The 22933-nt window shown below is 37.2% G+C and overlaps 1 protein-coding gene across 2 annotated transcripts in view; it reads left to right on the top strand.

The window, feature by feature from the left end:
* The first annotated feature begins 9823 nt into the window (after positions 1 to 9823).
* The window catches only part of tfam (transcription factor A, mitochondrial), a 61941-nt gene continuing 48831 nt past the window's right edge, over positions 9824 to 22933 (top strand). The window contains exon 1 of one of the 2 annotated variants that reach the window (XM_059947426.1): positions 9824 to 10092. In XM_059947426.1, coding sequence (XP_059803409.1) covers positions 10016 to 10092 — 77 coding nt within the window. In that variant the 5' untranslated portion in view covers positions 9824 to 10015. The remainder of the gene's footprint in view (positions 10093 to 22933) is intronic. The other variant, XM_059947425.1, reaches the window with a different exon arrangement.

The raw sequence follows: 22933 nt of genomic DNA, 5'->3' as shown, positions 1-22933 counted from the left end.
ATGTTTGTATTAATCTTATTTTTGTGCCCCTTTATAAATACTTTTAAAAATAGTACCATCAGACTTCAACGGACCTCTCTATCTTTGCTGGTAAGTGACCTAGTTACGGGGTACGTAACACCTATAACACCATGGACTCTGAACTTGTTAAGTAGCCTCATGTGTCGCACCTTGTCAAAGGCCTTCTGAAAATCCATGTACCCAACATCCACCAATTCTCCTTCGTCTATTTTATTTCTTCAAAGAATTCCAAAAGATTTGTCAGGAAAAATTTTCCCTTGAGGAAACCACACCATGTCCCATATGATCATGTGCCTCCAAGTACCCTGAAACCACATCCTTAATAATGGACTCCAACATCTTCTCAACCACTGAGGTTTCAGCAGCTATGACCATTCTCTCTGTGCAGAATGTAAGTATGGCAAGGTTAGAGGAGGAAAGGTCAAGTTATTACCAGAGGAGTAATGGCAACATAGTACAGTCTCACTAAAATGATTGCCCTTATTTTTTTCTCAATTCAATCCATGTGGCCTCTTGCTGCTTTTTGAAGAAAATCATGCCTCTTTACCCATCATTTGGGGATCTGTATTGCTGGATTTAACATACTTTGGATGCAATATTCAATAAATGCTCTGGCTAGCTAATAAAATCATTTTAAGTGATCCTATAAGATGATTCAAATCAAGAGAGATTTCCTGCTTTGCTGGCCAACATTTATTCTCAGCCAAAATCATTAAACAGAGTGACCAGTCATTAATCTCCCTGCTGATGATGGGACTGTGTTCTTTACAAAACGTTTGCCATGTTGCATGAAAATCAAGTGATTATGCTTCAAAAATGCATTATTGGTTGTGAAATGTTAGATGTCCTAAAAAGTTGGAAAAGAGATGTGAGCTCTTTGCTTTCTCTTGAACATAATGGATTTATTTTGATATGTTGTCTGAATTAATGACAGCAATTCTGCAGATTTGTAACAATACACTTGAAAGTAATGGCCATTGTTCTTCTTTCATGAAACTTTTATTGTCTATTTGCTCATTGTTGTCTGAGTCTAATCCTGATGAGGCACTTCTTCCAGAAATTGCACCTGTAGACCATAACAGATTTTAAAAGTGCCATCTGTGGAAATGCTAGAGCTATCTTCAAATGTTATTTCATCAAATTTATTTATTGCCAATTTTGATTGATTAAAATCCAGAGAGCAGCGTTAAATTCAACTATATTATGAATTATACATTCCTTTACAGTGCGCTTCTAATACCACTTGTCTTCCCAAACGTCCATTGACTTAAATCACAATTCTGTTAAGTATGCTTTTGTGCTAAGTTTGTGTTGCTTGTTTTACTTTTAGTAGATACAACAAGCAAGCAAGAGACTGGACTCAGAAGTATGCAAGGTAGAGTAGGTGATTTTTTAAAAATTACAAGGAAAACTGGCAACATGTTTTTACAAATGAAACCCACGAAGTCTGCAAAAAACTATTCACAGTGAATGACGAGTATTATAAATGTTCTCAAGTTGAAACTGCAAATAGAAAGATGTTCATTGATAGTTGCTAACAACTGCAAACCGTTTTGCAGAAACAAATGAGCAATGGACCAAGTAATTTATAGAAAAGTGCTTTATACAGATAGCAGGGTTTAAACCCCTTTGCAAGCATTCTGATGTTAATCTGGTTTCCTTTGCCGAGTAAATCTTCTTTGTACTTCCATGCATCTCATTTTCATCTGCTGTTAACAAACACTATGTTATTTGATGTAATTTTGTTTTTACTTTCCTACCATTATTCTAAAATGTTATTGGGAAACATAGGAATACATATAGTTGCCAACATTGATTGATGCTGATAAATTTTGTCAATTCATTTGGCAACATTCTACTCCTTTATTGTTAATGAAGGAGATGTATCATTTTGAAGTTTATACTTCAAGTGTGTTTTTTAACTTGTGTGATGAACTGAATCATTCAGGAACTTTTGTATTGTAGTGCATGGAAAGTATCATATTTATTTAAAGTTATTCTTTATTAGTCCCGATGAAGGATCGCACCACAAAATGTTTACTGTTCATTCCTCTCCATAGATGCTGCCTGACCTGCTGAGTTCCTCTAGCATTTTGTGTTTATTCCTCTAGATTTCCTGTATCTGAAAAATCTCATGTTTACACATGCAGAAGTTATTTAATCCTGTTGAGTGTCACTGGGGGGGAAACTGGACATGAATTCATGCATTCACTGTTATCTGTCTCTAGGAAAATGTGCCTTTGTTTTTATGTTTTTACAAGTTCCTCCTTTTATTGCTTTGATATAATACATATGTTTATCTTAATTTTTGTAAGTCTGTGAATTGGATAAAAAAAAGTTGCACCCCATTTCTAGATACATAAATTCAAAGTTCCAAAGTTCAAAGTAAAATTTTGTATCAGAGTACAAACATGTCACCACATACAACCCTGAGATTCTTTTACTGCAAGCATGATTAGCAAATCTATAGAACAGGAACTGTAAACTATAAACAAACTGTGCAAATGTAAATATAAATCAATAAAAATTCAGATATAAATAAATTGCAACAAATAGCAATAAATAGGAACAAATTTCACGACACATGCTAGTGATAATAAACCTGATTCTGAGTATGAACAATACAGTAGAGATGATTTAGCAAGTATTTGTTCGTATATTTTAAAAGATTATTTGGAAATGAGATAAGTTATGAAAAACTGTTCATCTTGCATCTCATAATATATTGCATGCACAAATTAATTCCTTGCCTCTCCAATACATATTAGGAAGTTTCTGCAATATGTATGCTTATCTAAGTAGCAGTGAATTGAACTGTTGAACTGGTAATTAAAACCATTTGAATATATTACTGATATATACTGTAAGTATGTTTACATGTTTCAGTTAATCTATCTGTGGTAGTAACGCTGGTGTTAAATATACAAAGCTCAGTGACAGGAGTTTCTTAAAAAGCAGCACATGGAGGAAGCTTGATCCCACAATTGTTGAATGTTAATTGTAGACCTTTGTGATTTTTTTCCCTTAAATAATTGTTGTTAAAACTGAACAAAATCACACAGCTCAAATAAAAGAGGTCATAAAATCATCATTAATTACTGAGTTTTAAGTATTTTGCATTCTTAAATAATGTTATTTTTCTCCATATCTTCTATTGTAGTTAAACTTATGTCTTGGAACTTTAAGATTTTACATGTGTTTGGGTTACGTGCAGCAAAATATCAAATTGGAAAGCTTCTGACTTTGCAGTATTTTGGTTTGGGGAAACTAATTTCCAAAGTTGATGTTTTGCAGGTGACCCTGTTGAGTTGGTCTAGGTGATCATCACTCATCATGAAATTATTTGGCATCTTACATAAGTAAAAACAATACCAAAGTACCAGCCTGGGTTTTCAAAACTGAATTGCATAAAATCCGGGGGAAATCTCATATCTTTTGAAAAGATAATCTAAGTGAGGGATGAGCAGTGTTTCCAGATGTTACTCATAAGGGTTGCAGAAAGCAAACTGTACATTCCACACAAGATTATTAACAAAAGTAGGGTTAATAACCTTGGATTGGAAGTAACCTCCAACATTGGATGGGAAACTAGGGAAACAGAAACAAAATGTTGAAATAATATTAAGATTCCCAAATTGTTAGACTGTGACAAGTGACACCTGACTGAGTCACAGCTTTTTACCAGCAAATGATTTGGGTGAAGGAATGCATGGAGTCCTTCAATCATTTACACAGAGCTGCATGCATGTGAACAGACTGTTGACACCAGTACCATCTCCCTGATGGAAGCATTGAGAAAAAGGTATATCCTAGATGCCCTTTATCCCAGGGCAAAGGGCATATCCTAGATCCTATTTAGGATCCTCAATGATGGATGTAGTTTCTTGAGACATTGACTCTTGAAACTGTCTTCTACATTCAGGAGGCTTGTGCCTGAGATGCAGTTGACAGAGTCTACAACCCTCTTCAGCCTCTTGTGATTCTGTGCATTGGAGCATTCATACCAGGCTGTGATGCAACTCGACAGAATGCTCTCCACCATACCACAATAGAAATTTGTAAAAGACTTTGGTGATATAACAAACCTCCTCAGACATGTACAAAGTAGAACCGTTGGCATGCCATTGGATTGCAACAACATGTTGGGTGCAGGACAGATCCTCTGAGATGTTGCCACCCAGGAAATTAAAGCTGCTCACCCTTTCCACTGCTGACCCTTCAATGAGGACTGGCAAATGAATGTTCTCCGAACTTCTTCTTCCTGACATCCACAATCAGTTCTTTGGACTTAGCTAAGCGCAAGTTTGTCGTCGTTGTGGTGAAACTACTCAATCAGCTGATCTCACTCCTGTATACGTTCTTGCACCATCCAAGATTTCACCAACAATAGTGATGTCATCTGCAAATTTATAGGTGGTGTTTGAGCAACACTCAGCCACATAATCATGAGTGTAGAGAGAGTACAACAGTGGGCTAAGCACTCTATTTGCATTCTATTAAAATTTGAGGAGCTGCGCACAAGGCCCTCCAGGCAAAGAAAATTGAAATTGTTAAACCCAATCATGTGTACATCAGGTGCCTTTCTGGCAAATGCTCTTCAAGAAGAATTTATTGGTGTTTGGGCAAAGGGAAGGATGGAGGTCATGTAGATTCGTCAGAAGATATTTGAGCAAAGAAGAAAGATTAAATTACAAGAACAGGTGGGTTACACCAGTATTGTTTTGAATATGAATGATTAAGAGCTGATCCTCATAAAATAATAACTAAAATATTATATTAAGGTAACCAGAACCTCTATTGTCTCATGAGAGAATCCAGAATATATAAAAATCATCTGGATTTTCACATTGAACATAAAATAAATTCACAAACTAGTGTAGCCTGTCAAGCTTGTTGTGGAGAGGTCATTGTGGTTAATGGGTAGTTCTTCAGTCAGGTTTTTGAGAATTATGAAACCAAGCAAGATAATGGAGTTATAATGAAGATCACTTGTGATGTAATTAAACTGCAAGTTTAGTTAAATGACTTCTTGTGGATTCCATGTTAAAGCTAAATTTGGTTAGATAAATTGAACCTTTCAAAAATATATTTTATAGCATTTATGGCCTTAAGATATTATAGATTTATTGATCAAATTCCTTTTTATCTATTAGTGGGGTCTGTGCCATTTTGATACGACTATTAATTATTACTTATTTCTAACTACCTTGAAGATAGGTATCATCTGTCAGCAGGAACCAATGCAGTCCTAATGGTGAACATGCTTCTGAAGTAATATTAGGTACGAAATTCTTGATCCTGGTAATGGTGAAGAAAATTGAATATATTTTAAGTCACAGGAGTGTGTCATTTGGCAGGAAACTTGCAGCTGCTGCTGTTATCAAACACCCACTGCAGTAGAGATTATAGGTTTGATGAGTCAAGTTGTTAATACACACTGCAGCAATGGAACTGTCGTAGAGGAAGAAGTAAATATTGCAGTGATGGGCTACTATTCAAATGGACAGCCTTGTGTTAATGATGAAGTGTTATTTGAGCTGTACTATGCAGGCAAGTGGACAGTGTTCATTCATGGTCCTTTGTTGAACTGTTCAGGGTATCAGATGATCTATCTAAATGCAGTTAATTAAAATTATTCATTTCACAATAGTTTATTGATATTTGAGAGAATTCAATAAGTTCAAACTTTATAGATTCCAATTTTTCTATGCAACATAAGATTTTCTTTAAAGGATATGACTATATACATTTGAAAATGTCATTTTGAAATATAAAACATAGACAGAATGGTGCAAAATAGGTGCCTCTTGAATTCCCAGTCTATGAGTAAACCTAGTCCTTTTCCATAAACACCTGTGACGTGAGTGCACAAAGCTTTCCGAAAAATGATTTATGCACGAATGAACCACTGGGAGTAGATAATTAAAATTCAAAGTAATTCCTAAAAATGATTTATGCACAAATGAACCACTGGGAGTAGATCATTAAAATTCAAAGTAAATATCAATGGATGACAGGAAATTGTCTTGGCATTAACGAGCTGATTGTGAAAATATTTGATTATTAGTGTGATGATGCTGAAGGTTAATTAACGAGAACATCTTCATCTTCAAATTCTTTTCCAGGATAATTGTCAAATGATTATGATGGCTAACACAAATCAATCTTGACTGCTTAAAGTGCAAATTGGAGGCACCCTAGCAATAGCCATTTGCTCCTATAAATATGTTGAACATTCAGTTAAGTTGAAAACATGTTATAAAGCTAATTGGAAAAGGTCCATATAACCATTCTGCTTAAATTTACTGAGGAAAAGAACTTCGGGAGAGATTATCAGGAAACCCAGTGAAGCTTTGTTTTGTTGATTGTTTAAGTCTAAAATGCCTCTTTACTCACAAAAACAAATTTAATGGATGACTAAATAATCAATAATTTATATAAATAAATTGAATTACTAAATGACCAAAATGCTGGTTGGTTTGTATTTCCCAAATTATTCATGTCAGTTCTCTTGGGCAGCACTTCATTCCACCAGTTTGGGTGCCTCTGCAGACTGCAGCCCATTATAAACAAATGGTTGATGGCTAGTCCGATGTCAGTAAAAGGACAATATTCCAATAGATTTTTTTGTAGTTTGTCCTCTTGACCTTCTCAGAATCCCCTGACTGAAATTGTCGTGTAATTAATATTTAAATAAAATTTGAGTAATATTGTAAATATATTGTTTGATTAACCTTTATTTGTTGTTTACATAATTCATTACAGGTTATATATAAAGGTACATGAATGGCATACATCATTATCCCATTACATTTTAAGTAAGCGCTGCATTGGAGTGAAAAAGGAAGAGTACATGCTTATCCTGGTCTCCTGTGCTTTTGCTTTTGTGGAGTTATAAAAAACATAACAGAGGCAACGAGGAAGTTCTAAAATGATCCTGAGACAACAGCCTATCTGTTGAAGCGTAGCACACTTTCTTTGCGTGAGAGAGATAGTTGAATTTTAAAAAGGCAGAAAATGGACAAAGTTTACTGGTTCATAAACAGTGAATACCCCAGATAATAAAAACAAAAAATAAATAAAGAGCAGAAATGGCAGGCTACAGCGGAAGGACAGACACATCGGATTGCACGAAAGATAATTGGATGTATACTGAGCGAATTCAGCAGTATTTTAAAGCAAATGCAATAGACAATGGGAAAAGAGTACCAGTTTTGCTGAGTGTAACAGGTACAAGAGCTTAATTAGCTTAGAAGTTTGACTGCTCCAACCAAACCAGCCAAAATGAGCTTTGCTGATAGTGTGAAAGTAACACAGGAACATTTAGAACCAAAACCGTTGTTGATTGTAGAACACTTTAGGTTTCAGAAGCAAATCAAAAGGAAGAGGAGTCCATTTCAACTTACATGGCTGACCTGATGAGATTGTCCCAGTATTGCCAGTTCAATGATAGGCTTAATTATGCACTGGGAGATCATTTAGTTTGTGGAATTGTAAAGCAAGAATTCAAAACGTATCCTAACTGAGCACAACTCACATTGGAATGAGCTGTAGAAATTGCTGTATCAATGGAAACAGCAGCCAGAGACATATTTGTATTGCAGTCAGGAATAAAAGTGAGCATAAACAAAATTGCAACATCTAAGCAAAAACCTGACTGGTAGAAGAAATAATGTTACCATTATGGTAGGGGCTCACATACACCAGACCAATGCAGGATTAAAAGTGAAACTTTCAGAAAATGCAAGAAAAGTCACATACTGTACAAAGACTATGCCAGGCAGACAAAAATAAATGTACTGCACAGGGAAGAGAAAAAGATAAAAAGTCAAGATGGACCTAGGCTCTCTTAAATTCTTATCAGCTACATTGCCCATTCAACCAAAGAGATCTCAATAGTCATAAGGTGTGTAAATAGGCCTTTCAACCCATGAGATTGCACTAGTCACCAACCATCCATTTACACTAATCAAACATTAATCACATCTTGTTATTTCTTCCCATTTTCTAATCAACTCCCACCAGAATTCTACCACTCACCAACATACTAGAGGAAATTTAATGACCAATTAACCTACCAAATAAATCCTTGTGTTTTTGGAAAGTGGGAGGAAACTGGAACACTTGAAGGAAACCTACACAGTGTGGTAAACTACGTATATCTGTCTGGACACGCCCCTCTGCTGACTGCTCCTGTGGCTCCTCCCACAGTCCCCTGTATATAGGCGATTGGGGCACTGCTCCCCCCCTCAGTCTTCAACATGTCGTGCTCCCTTTTCGCTGATAATAAAAGCCTATTGTTCACTTCCAGTCTCCTAGTTATTGATGGTGCATCACACAGTCACCAGGAGAATGTGCAAACTCAACACATCAGTTGGTGTCAGGATTAAACCTGAGTGCCTAGCACTGTAAGGCTGAGACTCTATATGCTATGAACAAAATCTCTGACTTTGCCTGGAATTGAGTTTTATTTTGCTCGTGTCCCTGTTTCCTGCAAGTTTACAGTACCTAATTTCTGTCATCATCTGATAGATTATTTCACATCTTAATACGAAAAAATGTAGGTGCTGTAAATAAAAGCAAAACACACAAAATGATGGAGGAACTCAGCAGGCCAGGCAATGTTTATGGAAAAGAGTAAACAGTTGACGTTTAGGGCTGAGACTCTTCTTTGATTGTTTACTTTATTTCATAGATGCTGCCTGGCCTGCTGAGTTCCTCCAGCATTTTGTGTGTGTTGCTCATACCTTAATAATAAGTTTTCTCTGGGTGTTCCACTTTCCTGCCACATCCCAGTTGGTAGGCAAAGCCCTGCAAGCAGCTACCAATGTAGATCCATTTCCTGGTGATCCAATTCCTAGTCTGAATGGGAGAAGAAAATCAGCTGTCTTGGGTTTTTGTTTCTGAAAACAAATTCCCCTAGTGCGTTTGTTTACAATACATCATCACGAGGCGCAGATCGGATGGTGTCTGTGGCTCCATTCGTCTTGTTGCTTTCGGAAGATAGACGGCACAATACAACTGTACAGAACATTGGGGAGGTTGCACTTGGGAGTATTGTGTGCATTTCTGATCACTTGGCTATATGAAGGTGCAATTAAACTGGAAAGGGTGCATAAAGATTCACAAGCAGTTTTCAGAATGGAGGGCTTGAGTTGTAACGAGACACTGGTAGGTGGGACTGTTTTCCTTGGGGCGTAGAAGGTTGAGCGGAGACTTTGTAGAGGTTTATGATATTTTGAGGGGCAAAAATAAGGTGAATTGCCAGTACTTTTCTTAGGATTGGGAAGGCCAAACTTGAGGGGCATAGATTTAACTGAGTTGTAATAAATTTAAAGGGGACCTGAAGGGCAACATTTTCACACAGAGGGTAGTGTATAAATGGAACAATCAGCCAGAGGAAGAGGTAGAAGTAGGAGCAATTACAGTTTAAAAGACACTTAGACAGGTACAGGTAGAAGAAAACCTAAAGTCGAATTTACTGTCATCTGCACAAGTATATTTATGTACTGGAAGCAGGGAAATGGGATCAGATCAGTTCACCACCCCGGTCGGCAAGGACAAGCTGGTCGGAAGGTTTCTGAGCTGCCTGACTCAAATATTTCTGAAAATACTGGGGGGGGGGGGGGTGATGCACCATCAATAACTCATTCTGAGACGTAAAGGCGAGATAGCGGCTTTTATTGACTGGAAGAAGGAACAAACAGTGAGTGACCACCATACTACATCCTGGAGACTGAGGGCCGGGCTCAGGCCCCAATCGCCTTTATACCGGGGTCAGTGGGAGGAGGCACAGGAGCAGTCAGCAGGGGGCGTGTCCAGACAGGCACAAAGTTCACCACAGGGGGAATAACCGACGCACCGTTATCGGGCTGAACCACGAATAAAGGCGCCAGAGGGGAAACGATCTGCTCGGACACACCGTTACTCAGCCGCCGTCTTCCCGACCGCTCCTCCCACAATCCCCCGGTGCCGCGGCTCGGGTTGCAGCACAATGGCGGCTCTGAGTGTGGCTTCGTTTGCGAAGGGGTTGACAGGGCTAGGGCTGCTCAGCTGCCCGTGGGCCATGAGGTGAGTACGGGGAACAGGTGAAAGGTCCCCGGAGGCTGCTTTGGTGCAGGGGGTATGGTCGAGCGTAGGGAGCCGGACTTTGTGGTCGAGTTGCAGGGAGCCGAGCTTCAGGCCCGGGATTCGTGGTCGAGTTGCAGGGAGCCGAGCTTCAGGCCCGGGATTCGTGGTCGAGTTGCAGGGAGCCGAGCTTCAGGCCCGGGGCTCTTGGGACAAGAGCAGGGTTCCGGGAGCCATCCGTGGAGTGGGTAGGAGGCACTGCGCGGGGAGCTGGGTCTGTGACCCGCGCTCTGAAAATAACCCCCCCCCCCCTCAGCTTCGCTATTTCCAGATTTTTGTAAAACATAGCCTCCGTTCAAGCTCCACAAAGAGCTTCCCCCCCCCCCTCACCCTGCCCGACCCCGCTTCCACAAGGAGATCCCTTCCCCTCTGTCCTTCCCGCCTCGTGGCCTCTGCTGCCAAAACAGGATTGCCATCCTGTCCGATACAATAGCATCATTATCTCCTACTACAGTGAAATGATCGGCAGTGAATGGAGCAGGGTCTATGATCCAAATCCGTAAATGGCCATCGGCCCTCCATTCAGCCACAGGACAGGGTATTTTCTGTTTACTCACTCCCTATAAACAAACATCCCTACACTTTAATATTTCACTTCCTTTCCCAGCATTCACAACACTTCCATCTCCCCCCCCCCCACCCCGTTCACAGAACAACAAACACGATAGTCCCCTTTCTCCCATTTGAAAACCTGCAGTACTGCCTTCGACAGCCTTGCTCCCACAACCTCACTTTCTAGGACTTTTCATCTCATGTTCTCGATATTTATTGCTTATTATTTATTTTTCCCATTTTTGTATTTGCACATTGGTTGTCTGACCTATTTGGTCTTTCATTGAATCTATTTTGTTTCTTGTATTTACTGTGAATGCCTGAAAGAAAATGAATCTCATGGTTGTATATGGTGACATTTATGTAATTTGATCATATACTTTGACTGAAATAACATGGCCCTTCTATGCTGAGTGGTGTCTCCCCTTTGGCATCACCCTTCTCATTAGCTTCCCAGGGACTTGTCTCTTGTTTTCCTCTCAGACATAACTATCTCACCTTCTCTTGCAACAAAATGCTACGTTAACCCCATAAAATAATATCGCCTCTTTTTTAATCCTGCCTAACACATAATACTCTGCTCCATAACTCCAGTTTGGTCCTTTCAAATAACATAAGAAACTCCTTTATCACTTTGATCACACTTTAGGTGTTACAATTCCAGTATGTCATCCTGGCTTGGAAATATTCCACATGCTGTAGTTTTTATTGTTTTAGGAACAAAGTCCAAGAAAACTCTGCCTTGCGGCTGTTTGAAGGCAACAGTTCAGGAGCACCAACTTATCTTTTCATTTACAGTAGATGTTGGAGACTGGCTTTCCCAATGAAATCCCTGGCTAAAAAAAATGAGGATTAATGTCTTTCATTCTGGCTAGATGCTTTTCTGTAGGATTTGCTATGTGATATGTGGAAATTACAAGAATTTATATAATTGCTAAAATAAAATTGACAAATCGTACAATGTCAGTTCAGAGTGACTGTATAACAAGGTCTAATTTTACCATTTGAATTTGTATCACTATTTTGTAGAGTGGATTGTGGAATAATGAAAACTATAGTTTTGCTTCAAGATGAGTTATTTGGGCCTATGAATTTGGGACTGGAAAAGCATCTAATTCTGAGGATGTGGCATTTAACTATTTTAGGAATATCTGATTTCGGAACATTTTCCCTTTACGTAGTGGTCTTGCTTGTACTTCAGGGGATAATAACAGTATGGTTGCGATTATTGTGTGTGTTTTTTAGCTGTTGTCTGATGTGTGGGATGATATTGTCTGGATGATGGGGTGGTAAATTGGAATAGTAAGTATGCAGATGATACTAAGGTGGTAGTGTGGATCATGAAGATAGAGTTGACATGGATAGGCTTTTTCCATTGAGAGTAGGGGAGATTCAAACAAGAGGACATGAGTTGAGAGTTTGGGGGCAAAAGTTTAGCGGTAACACGAGGGGGGAACTTCTTCACTCAGAGAGTGGTAGCTGTGTAGAGTGTAGAAGTGGTAGAGGCAGGTTCAATATTATCATTTTAAGTAAAATTGGATAGGTATATGGACAGGAAAGGAATGGAGGGTTATGGGCTGAGTGTAAGTCGGTAGGACTAGGTGAGAGTAAGCATTCGGCATGGACTAGAAGGGCCTGTTTCTGTGCTGTAATTGTTATATGTGGAGCAGAAAATGTTAGAAATGTACTTGTTGCTGAAAATATTAATTTCCCCTTTTATGTTTCCAGTAAATATCTAACATGTTCCATTTCTTATCCACATTTATTTTTCCTTCCACCATGAGGGAAGAGCTGAATCTCCTCATCCAGTCAATAATGGTTTCAGGATAGAATTAATATTTGGGGAGCATCTTGTGCTGCTTTTCAGCATTGCAATTGTTAAAAATTGAGGCAAAACAATCCCAGTCAGTTCAAATAGTCTGCCTTCTGAAACAGTGGCAGACAAAATTACCAATGAGTGCAAAACGATGCAATCCAATGTCTCGTTGGTTTTGGTGTTAGTTTGGCTTTGAATGGAGAGAGTGGGTTCAAAAGTTCAAAGTAAATTTGTTCTGAAGATATTGATAATACTTAGTATTATCTGAGATTCATTTTCTAGCAGACATTTACATTACACTCAAAGACTGGCAAACAATGTGCAAAAGACAAATGGTGCAAATATCAAAATAAATGATGCTGAGAACATGAGATATGGACTCCTTGGAAGTGAGTGCATTGATTGTATTCAGCGACCAGTACGGTGTTGAGGAGTGTGAAGTTATCCATGCTGGTTCAGGAGCCTGATGGTTAAAGGTCAATAACTTCCTGAACCTGGAAGTATGGGACCCAAGGCTCTTGTACCTCCTTCCCAATGGCAGCAACGAGAAGAGAGCATGGCCTGGATGATGGGTGGGTGGGTCCTTGATGCTGCTGTCTTATGGCAGCTGTCCTTAGATTTGCTCAATGGTCGGGATGGCTTTTTTTTTGTCAAGGCTGTTGTCTTCTCTCCTCCCCCCATCCATTCATTCCCCATCTCCTTTTCCTTTTCTCGCCTTGTCTCCTTGCCTGTCCATCGCCTCTCTGTGGTGCTCCTGCACTTTTTCTTTCTTCCATGGTTTCTGTCCTCTCCTGTTAGATTCCCCCTTCTCCACCCCATATATCTTTCGCCAATCTACAAACCCCATTTCCAGAAAAGTTGGGATATTTTCCAAAATGCAATAAAAACAAAAATCTGTGATATGTTAATTCATGTGAACCTTTATTTAACTGACAAAAGTACAAAGAAAAGATTTTCAATAGTTTTACTGACCAGCTTAATTGTAGTTTGTAAATATACATAAATTTAAAATTTGCTGGCTGCAACACACAACAAAAGTTGGGACAGAGGCATGTTTACCGTTGTGTTACATCACCTTTCCTTTTAATCTTTTTAATCATTTTGGAACTGAGGATACTAATTGTAGTAGATTTGCAATTGGAAATTTTGTCCATTCTTGCTTGATATAAGACTTCAGCTGCTCAACAGTCCGTGGTCTCTGTTGTTTGATTCTCCTCTTCATGATGCGCCATACATTTTCAATAGGAGATAGATCTGGACTGGCAGCAGGCCAGTCAAGCACACGCGCTCTGTGTCTACAAAGCCACGCTGTTGTAGCCCGTGCAGAATGTGGTCTGGCATTGTCCTGCTGAAATAAGCATGGATTTCCCGGGAAGAGACGTTGCCTTGATGGCAACATATGTCTCTCTAAAATCCTAATATTTGCCTCGGAGTCAATGGTACCTTCACATACATGCAACTCACCCATGCAGTGGGCACTGATGCACCCCCATACCATCACAGATGTTGGCTTTTGCACCTTTCGCTGATAACAATCAGGATAGTTGTTTTCATCTATGGCACGGAGAACTCGATGCCCGTTTTTTCCGAAAACTAGCTAAAATGTGGACTCATCTGACCACAGCACACGGTTCCACAGTCTTTCGGTCCATCTGAGATGAGCTCCGGTCCAGAGAACTTGCTGGTGTTTCTGCATAGAAACCCAGGTGGCTATAATTTTTTTTGTAATTTATTTTATTTCCATAAGATGTATTCCAGACATTGTACATATATATCATGTATATCACAAAATCTCCACAAAGTATTTATCTGGGGTATATACTTGTAGAAAAGAGTGGAAAGAAAAAAGCAAAAGGAAAGAACTATGTACAAGTAGGGAGTGATTTTTTTTACAACAGATTCATTGATTTGTGAGAATAAAATCAGGCCTAATGGGCATTATGCAGTTAAACCATTTTTCCCAGTATGTATCAAATTGTTCCAGCTTATGATTAACAGCTGCTGTTGTCTTCTCCATTTTGTAAATGTCCATTGTAATTTCCATCCATGTATTTAAAGTTGGGCTCTCCTGTGATAACCCATTTCCTAGTAAGAGTCTTTTTACCAGCCACCAACAGTATATTTATTAAATATTTATCTCTCTTCAACCATTCTTGAGGTATATAACCAAAATATGTGGTCTTACTCAACAAGGATATTTCGCATTTAAAGATGTCTTGTAGGGCATTGTGTATCCCTCCAATAGTTTTTGATAACAGGGCAGTCCCAAAAAATATGATAATGATTTCCACAATTTCTCCAGCAAGCAGGGAGGTTACCATTATAATGGGATTTCTGAGAGGGTGTAATAAAATATCTTGTCAAGTTTTTCCATCCAAACTCCCTCCATTTCTGTGAATTGGTACACTTCCATTGATATCTCCATATTGTCCATTCTTCCTCAGATATAATTATCCCTCCTTCTCCCATTTTGTTTTAATGTATGAAGTCGAATGTGTTTTAAGATTTGACAACCCCTTATACATGCTTGAAATGATTCTACAACCATTATCTGTATTATATGCTTTTCTAAAGAGCTCTATCAAGCATGTATTTGCCTTGGTTACATTTTTAAGCGTCTTAGTAACATATTGTTGCATCGGTAAATACCGATTTTAAAAAATCTTGTTTTTCTAATAAGTGTTTCTCTTCAAGCATTTCAAAACTGAACAGTGTTCCTTCTTTCATTATGTTGCAAAGAACTGTTATTCCTTTAGCTGTCCAGTCCTTAAATCTAGCATCCAATTTATTTGGTGTAAAATCAGAGTCGTATGCACACCATTTAAGAATTGCAATATCTCCCTCTAGATTATATTCTTTTATAGTAGTTTTCCATATTTTAAGAGTCAATTTCACCCGTGAGTTATCAATAGTACTTATGTACCTTTGCAGGTTGTTATCAGTCAAAATTGCTTGGATGTGGATGGGAAGAACCCGCTCCTCAACGTTTTTCCATTGAACGTCATATGATGGGTTGCACCAACATACCACAGCTCTCAACTGTGCTGCAAAATAATAATCTCTAAGAGAAGGGAAGCCCTATCCCCCCCCTTTTCCTTTGCTAATTGCAAAGTTTTGAGATGAACTCTCGGCCTTTTACCCTGCTAAGTATACCTTGAGAGCATCTTGTTCCATTCAGTGAGTTGATTTTGATTAATCTCTATTGGTAGGGTCTGAAAGAGATATAACAGTCTGGGCAGTATATTCATTTTAATAGACTCAATCTTTGAACTGAGACTGAAAAAAGGAATCAGGCTCCATCTTGCCACATCTTCCTTGATTTATTTTTTATATATGAAGGCTGATAATTACATTCTGATAATTTTGCCAAATCTTTTGGCATAATGATGCCCAAATATTTGAAAGACTCTGTGTGCCATGCCCAGGGGTATCGACTTTCAATTTCTCTTGGTGGGTTATAGTAATATGAAAGTAATTGGGTTTTGTCTATGTTGATCTTGTATCCTGATAATTGACCATATTGTTCAAAGGATTGCATCAATTTAGGTAAAGAGTATGTTGGTTGCCCTAGATCAGGGGTCAGCAACCTTTACCACTGAAAGAGCCACTTGGACCCGTTTCCCACAGAAAAGAAAACACTGGGAGCCGCAAAACCCGTTTGCATATAAAATGAAATAACACTGCATACAACGTTTTGTTTTGCCTTTATGCTATGTATAAACAAACTATAATGTGTTGCATTTATGAAATTGATGAACTCCTGCAGAGAAAACGAAATTACATTTCTGCATGCAACAAAAACATTTTGACCTCCGAAAAAAAGACGTTGGGTTGAAGGTTACTTTTAAGTAAAATACTCGACGTCTATTTGAGTCCTTCTTGTATTTATGAAAAACGCCAAACTTAAATTTGCCGCCAGCAGCAAACCAAAAATAACGTCAGCCAGCTGTCAACCTGAAAAATAAAAGGACTATTTCACTGAACAATGAAAACATATGAATATACGTAAAATAATAGGCAATTAAAATATTTATCATCCTTGTTCAGGTTGACTCACACCTGACAATGCAGTCGTATTCAGTAGTGTCAGAAACACACTGAGTCTCAGCAATTTGCAGAACGGTAAACTTTATTTTTCGAGTCTGCAGAGTCGGACCCAACCAGCTCCTGCTAGATTGAGTGCCGAATTACACTTTGCACAGTTTTTTATACCCTACTTGTTTACGACTTTGTGAGTTGCACCCATGTGAGGTGCAGACATTCTTCCTTAATCTCATTACAAAATTACAAATGTGATTACCCTTTGGCCCACTTATCAGCCTCAGCTCATTAACACCGTTATTGTTCAACCGTTAAGCATGTCTTCCCGTTACCCGTATCGCTTCTTTAATCAGCAAGCTATTGTTTCATCCTCATTTTGCAAATTGGTTTATACGTTGCCCTGCAAGTTGCTTTGCACGCTCTTTCTGTGTCAGCACATTCTAAATGGACTCCTTAAGTATCATTTCTCTCAAGTAGGGATGGATCGATGCTTAGGGGAGTGACCGGGAAGGATAATGCGTTTTTTTCCTCTCTGAACTCACAGAAGCGTTTCCCAAACGATGTTTGCATTGCGATGATTGCAGAATGTAAATACTCCGAATTTATCATGTCGTGACCTTGTTTGAACTCTCTCAAATTGGGGAAGTGAGACAATGTGCCTTTCTGTAAATCTCTGGCAAGCAACGTCAACTTGCGCTCGAATGCCAAAACATCCTCCAACATGTGCAGGGCTGTACGTCCTTACCCCGTTGAAGAGCTGTGTTCAGCGTGTTCAGGTGCGCTGTCATGTCTACCATGAAGTGTAGCTTTTCCAGCCACTCTGGCTGTTCCAGCTCAGGAAAGGTGAGCCCTTTGCTGCCCAGGAAAGTTTTCACTTCTTCCAGACACGCGACAAAGCGTTTCAGCACCTCCCCTCTGGACAGCCAGCGATAAAAACACGTTGTAGCAGTGTGCTACACGCAGTCAGTAAACTGCAGTCAAAGATAGCTTTATTCGAACTAAACAGCCTTACTTTTAAGCCTCCCTCAACCCGCCCCCCATGGGCGCGGATGCTGCAAAAGACACGTACTCACAAACCCCCGTAGGCTATCTCCCTTAGCCTGAACGCTGGCTAATTGTGAGCCGGTTCGGATGTGTCAGGAAATGGGTCGCCACAACGTCTTATTTAGATTGTACAAGATCACCATAATCTTCAAATTTAGATTTACATTTCAAAAACTAACATAAAATACATTTTAATTAAATACTGACCATGTAGCGGTGTGCTACACGCAGCGCTAAAATTACGACACGGAGTCGGTAACTGCAGTCGAAGGAAAAAACTTTATTCGAAATCTTCAGCCTCACTTTTAAGCCTCCCTCAACCGGCCCCCCATGGCGCAGAGGCTCCAAAGCTCTGTGCTTGCAAACCCCCGTAGGCTATCTAATTGTGAGTCGGTTCGGATGTGCCAGGAAAAGGGTCGCCACAACCAATTATTTCCCAAAGCAACAGGGAGCCGCAGCACAGACGTAAAAGAGCCACATGTGGCTCCGGAGCCGCGGGTTGCCGACCCCCGCCCTAGATAAATCAAAATGTCATCCGCATAACAAGCCAATTTATGCTCTGTCCCTTTCGTAGTAATTCCCCTGATATCTTCATTTTGTCTGATGTATTGAGGTAATGGTTCCAGATATAACGCGAAGAGTAGTGGTGACCATGCACAACCCTGTCTCGTGCCCCTTTCTAGGGTAAGACTATTTGATAAATATCCATTGATTTTAATCCCAGCAGTAGGATTGTCATATAGTGTCTGTATAGTTTTAATAATTGTGTCTTGGAAACCAAATCTATGTAAATCTTTGTAAAGAAAATTCCAATTAACCAAATCAAATGCTTTTTTAGCATCCATGCTTATCACTATTGCTTTGATTTTATTTTTTTCGTATATGATCCATAATGTGAAGTGTCCTTCATTATTGCCTTGAGTCTGGCGTTGTTGTATAAAACCTGTCTGATCATTACGTATCAGTATGGGTAGAAACTCCTGTAATCGTTTGGCCATGATGGAGGTAAATAACCTATAATCTACATTAAGAACGGATATTGGTCTATATGACCTGCATTCCAAATTATCTTTGCCTTCTTTCGGTATAGCTGAGATTATTGCTTTCTTCCAACTGGGTGGCATTTGTGCCTTTTTTTAGAGCCCAGTTCAGTGTGGGGAGTAAAACAGGAATTAACTAATTTTTAAATTTTTTTTAAAACTTTTTTTATTGCATTTTTAAATGGTTACAAAGTATGAAAAAACAATGTATATAACCCTTACCCCCTCCCCTTAACCCCTCCCCCCTAACTGCCCTATAGAAAAAAAAAGAAAGAAAGAAAGAATGCCTGGTTGTTGGAAGATCTCCACATGCTCCATGGAATTCGTAACAACTTTAATATGTATATTTATTTCTTTCCCCTAATAACCAATTGTTTCATCTTCAGAGCATCTATATATTTAATCCTGTCTTTTGTAAATAAGGGCTCCAAATTTTCAGAAATGTTTCATATTTATCTCTTAAATTATAAGTAATTTTTTCTAATGGAATACAACCATAGATTTCTTTCTTCCAAGAATCTATACTTAAATGTGTATCCGATTTCCAAGTAACTGCAATAGCTTTTTTGGCTACTGCCAGTGCAATTTTTATAAATTCTTTCTGATACTTATTTAGTTTGAGTTTCGGTTTTATCCCTTCAATATCACCTAGTAAAAATAATATTGGATTATGAGGAAGTTGTGTTCCTGTAATTTGTTCCAGTAAAAGTCTTAAATTTGTCCAAAAAGGTTGAATTTTAGAGCAAGACCATGTCGAATGTAAAAAAAGTACCAGTTTCCTGGTTACATCGGAAACACTGATCCGATAAATTTGGATTTAATTTTTTTTATTTTTTTGTGGTGTAATATATAATTGATGTAGAAATTTATACTGCACTAATCTTAACCGAACATTTATTGTATTTGTCATACTATCAAGACATAGTCTTGACCAATTTGTTTCTTCAATTTTAATATTCAAATCACTTTCCCATTTTTGTCTTGACTTATGGACTCCTTGTTTAATTACCTGTCTTTGAATCAAGTTATACATGCAAGATATAAATTTTTTAATATTTCCTTTTTGAATTAAAATTTCTATTTCATTAGATTTCGGCAATAACATTGTTTGACCTAATTTTTCTCTTAAATACGCCCTTAATTGAAAGTAACAAAATAAAGTGTTATTTGATATTTTATATTTATTCTTTAATTGATCAAATGACATTAATATACCTCCTTCAAAACAATTCCCTATATATCTAATCCCATTTTGAATCCAATTATATAAAAGTTGATTGTCCATTGTGAAAGGAATAAGTCTATTTTGAATTAAAGATCTCTTTGCTAATAAAGATTTTTTTGTCTCATCATCAACATTTATCTTATTCCATAAATCAATCAAATGTTTTAATATAGGAGATTCTTTCTTTTCCCGTATCCATTTAGATTCCCATTTGTATATAAAATCTTCTGGTACATTTTCTCCTATTTTATCTAATTCTATTCTAATCCATGCCGGTTTATCTTTCTCGAAAAAAGATGCAATAAATCTAAGTTGATTTGCTTTATAATAATTCTTAAAATTTGGAAGTTGTAATCCTCCTAGATCAAATTTCCATGTCAATTTTTCCAACGATATTCTTGACATCTTACCTTTCCAGAGGTATTTCCTCACATATTTGTTTAACTCTTGAAAAAACTTCTGGGGTAATTGTATTGGTAATGATTGAAATAAATATTGTAATCTAGGGAATATATTCATTTTTATAGTATTTACTCTACCTGCTAATGTTATTGTAATGCCATCCATTTTTCAAGATCTTCCTGAATTTTTTTCAAAAGTGGTAAGTAATTTAATTTGTATAAGTTTTTTATATCATTATCAACTCTTATACCTAAATATTTTATACCATTTGCTGGCCATCTAAATTGAGTTATTAATCGACATTGATTTTAATCTCCTTTAGTAAGAGGTAAAATTTCACTTTTATCCCAATTTATTTTATAACCCGATATTTTCCCATATTCTTCTAGTCTATAAGATAATTTGCATAGTGAATGTAATGGATCTGTTAAATAAAGTAGAACATCATCAGCAAATAAGTTAATCTTGTATTCTTCCTGATTAACTCTGAAACCCTTAATATCTGGGTCCATTCTAATTAATTCAGCTAGTGGTTCTATTGCCAACACAAATAAAGCAGGTGATAGTGGGCAACCTTGCCGAATTGATCTTGTTAACTGAAATGATGTTGAAATTTGACCATTTGTCACTACTTTAGCTTTGGGATTAGTATTTAAGGTTTTAATCCATTTTATAAATGATGTTCCTAGTCCATATTTTTCTAATACCTTAAATAGAAAATCCCATTCCAATCTATCAAATGCCTTTTCTGCATCTAAAGCAACTGCCACACTCATTTCCTCCCTCTTTTGTGCTAAATGGATTATACTAAATAACCGAGTTACATTATCTGCCGATTGTCTATTTTTGATAAATCCTGTTTGATCCATATGCACTAATTTTGGTAAGCATTTAGATAATCTATTAGATAAGATTTTTGCTATTATTTTATAATCGGTATTTAATAAAGAAATAGGTCTATATGATGCTGGTTTTAAAAGGTCTCTGTCTTTTTTTGGCAATACTATTAAAATAGCTGTTGAAAAAGATTCTGGAAGTTTATGCGTTCTTTCCGCTTGATATATTAACTCCATAAAAGGAGGAATTAATAAATCTTTAAACTTTTTATAAAATTCAGGTGGAAAACCATCTTCTCCTGGAGATTTTAATTTTTGTTTAGATCCAGTTTTAGATAGATCAACAAAGGCTATTACAAAATCAAAAGTAGCAAAATTAACTCTATCATTGATGAAAGATTTAAATTTGATTGATATATGGAGAAGAATCAATCCAAAAGAAAGGGATTATTCATTCTATTCAAATAGACATAAAACATATTCAAGGATAGATTTTTTCCTATTATCAACAAATACTCAAGATAGAGTGAAAAACGTGGAATATAAAGCAAGAATATTGTCTGATCACTCTCCTTTAATAATGACAATGATAATGATAGATAAAGAGGAATCAATTTATAGATGGAGATTTAATTCAATTTTACTAAAACGTCAAGATTTTTGTGATTTTATGAAAAAGCAGATTCAGTTCTTTTTAGATACAAATTTACATTCAGTTGATAAATTTATATTGTGGGAAGCAATGAAAGCATATTTGAGAGGCCAGATAATAAGTTATACTTCTAAAATTAAGAAGGAATATATGATAGAAATAGATCAATTGGAAAAAGAGATTATAAAATTAGAAAAAGAATCTCAAAGAAATATGACAGAAGAAAAACGAAGACAACTTATTAATAAGAAGTTAAAATATAATACACTCCAGACATATCGAACAGAAAAAGCAATTATGAGAACTAAACAGAGATATTATGAATTAGGTGAAAGATCACATAAAGTTCTTGCATGGCAGTTAAAAACATCAGATTTCTAAAACAATAAATGCAATTCGGACAAAAGTGAATGAAATTACTTATAAACCTCTAGAAATTAATGAGGCTTTTAAGAATTTTTATTCTGAGTTGTATAAATCAGAATCAAAGAATGATGATGTTAAGATAGAAGAATTTTTATCACAAATAACTCTTCCAAAATTAAATACAGAAGAACAGAAGGGATTAGGTATGTCTTTTACATTGAAGGAAGTTGAAGAAGCTTTGGGATCACTTCAAAGTAATTTTTAAATTCTTTGTACCACTCTGCCGTATACCCATCTTAATTTAAGCCTACTAATTGCAGCTTTTAATTCAACTTCAGTTATGTCCGCAGTCATCCTTCTATTTTGTTCTTCGCTTAAAGTGGGTAACTCTAGAGAATTCAAGAAGGTGTCAATTTGGGTTATGCTTCCCCCTGGAATTTTGGAATATAGCATTTTGTAAAACACTTCAAAAAGCTTCTTGAATTTTACTTAGCTTATTTTTTTTATCATTTTCGTTCTTGGGTCCCTAATTCTATGAATTATATTTTCTGCTATCTTTCAGTATCCACGCCAGTATTTTCATAGATTTCGATCCACTTTCATAATGTCTCTGTTTCAGAAACATTGTTTTTCCTGATTTCTTGCATAGCCAAATTATTTATTTCATTCCTAATTCTTTTAATTTCCCCTAATGTATCCTGTGCCAAATTCAATTTGTGTTTTTTCTTAGTTCCTTCAGCCTATTTTGTAATTCCTCTAATGTTTTATTCCTTACTTTTTTCTTATTTGATATCGCTATAATTTTCCCTC

Source organism: Hypanus sabinus, chromosome 22 (genome assembly GCF_030144855.1).
Source record: "Hypanus sabinus isolate sHypSab1 chromosome 22, sHypSab1.hap1, whole genome shotgun sequence".
NCBI classification, from domain to species: domain Eukaryota; kingdom Metazoa; phylum Chordata; class Chondrichthyes; order Myliobatiformes; family Dasyatidae; genus Hypanus; species Hypanus sabinus.
Note: the sequence above shows the minus strand (reverse complement) of the source record. Positions and strands in the feature narration are given on the sequence as shown.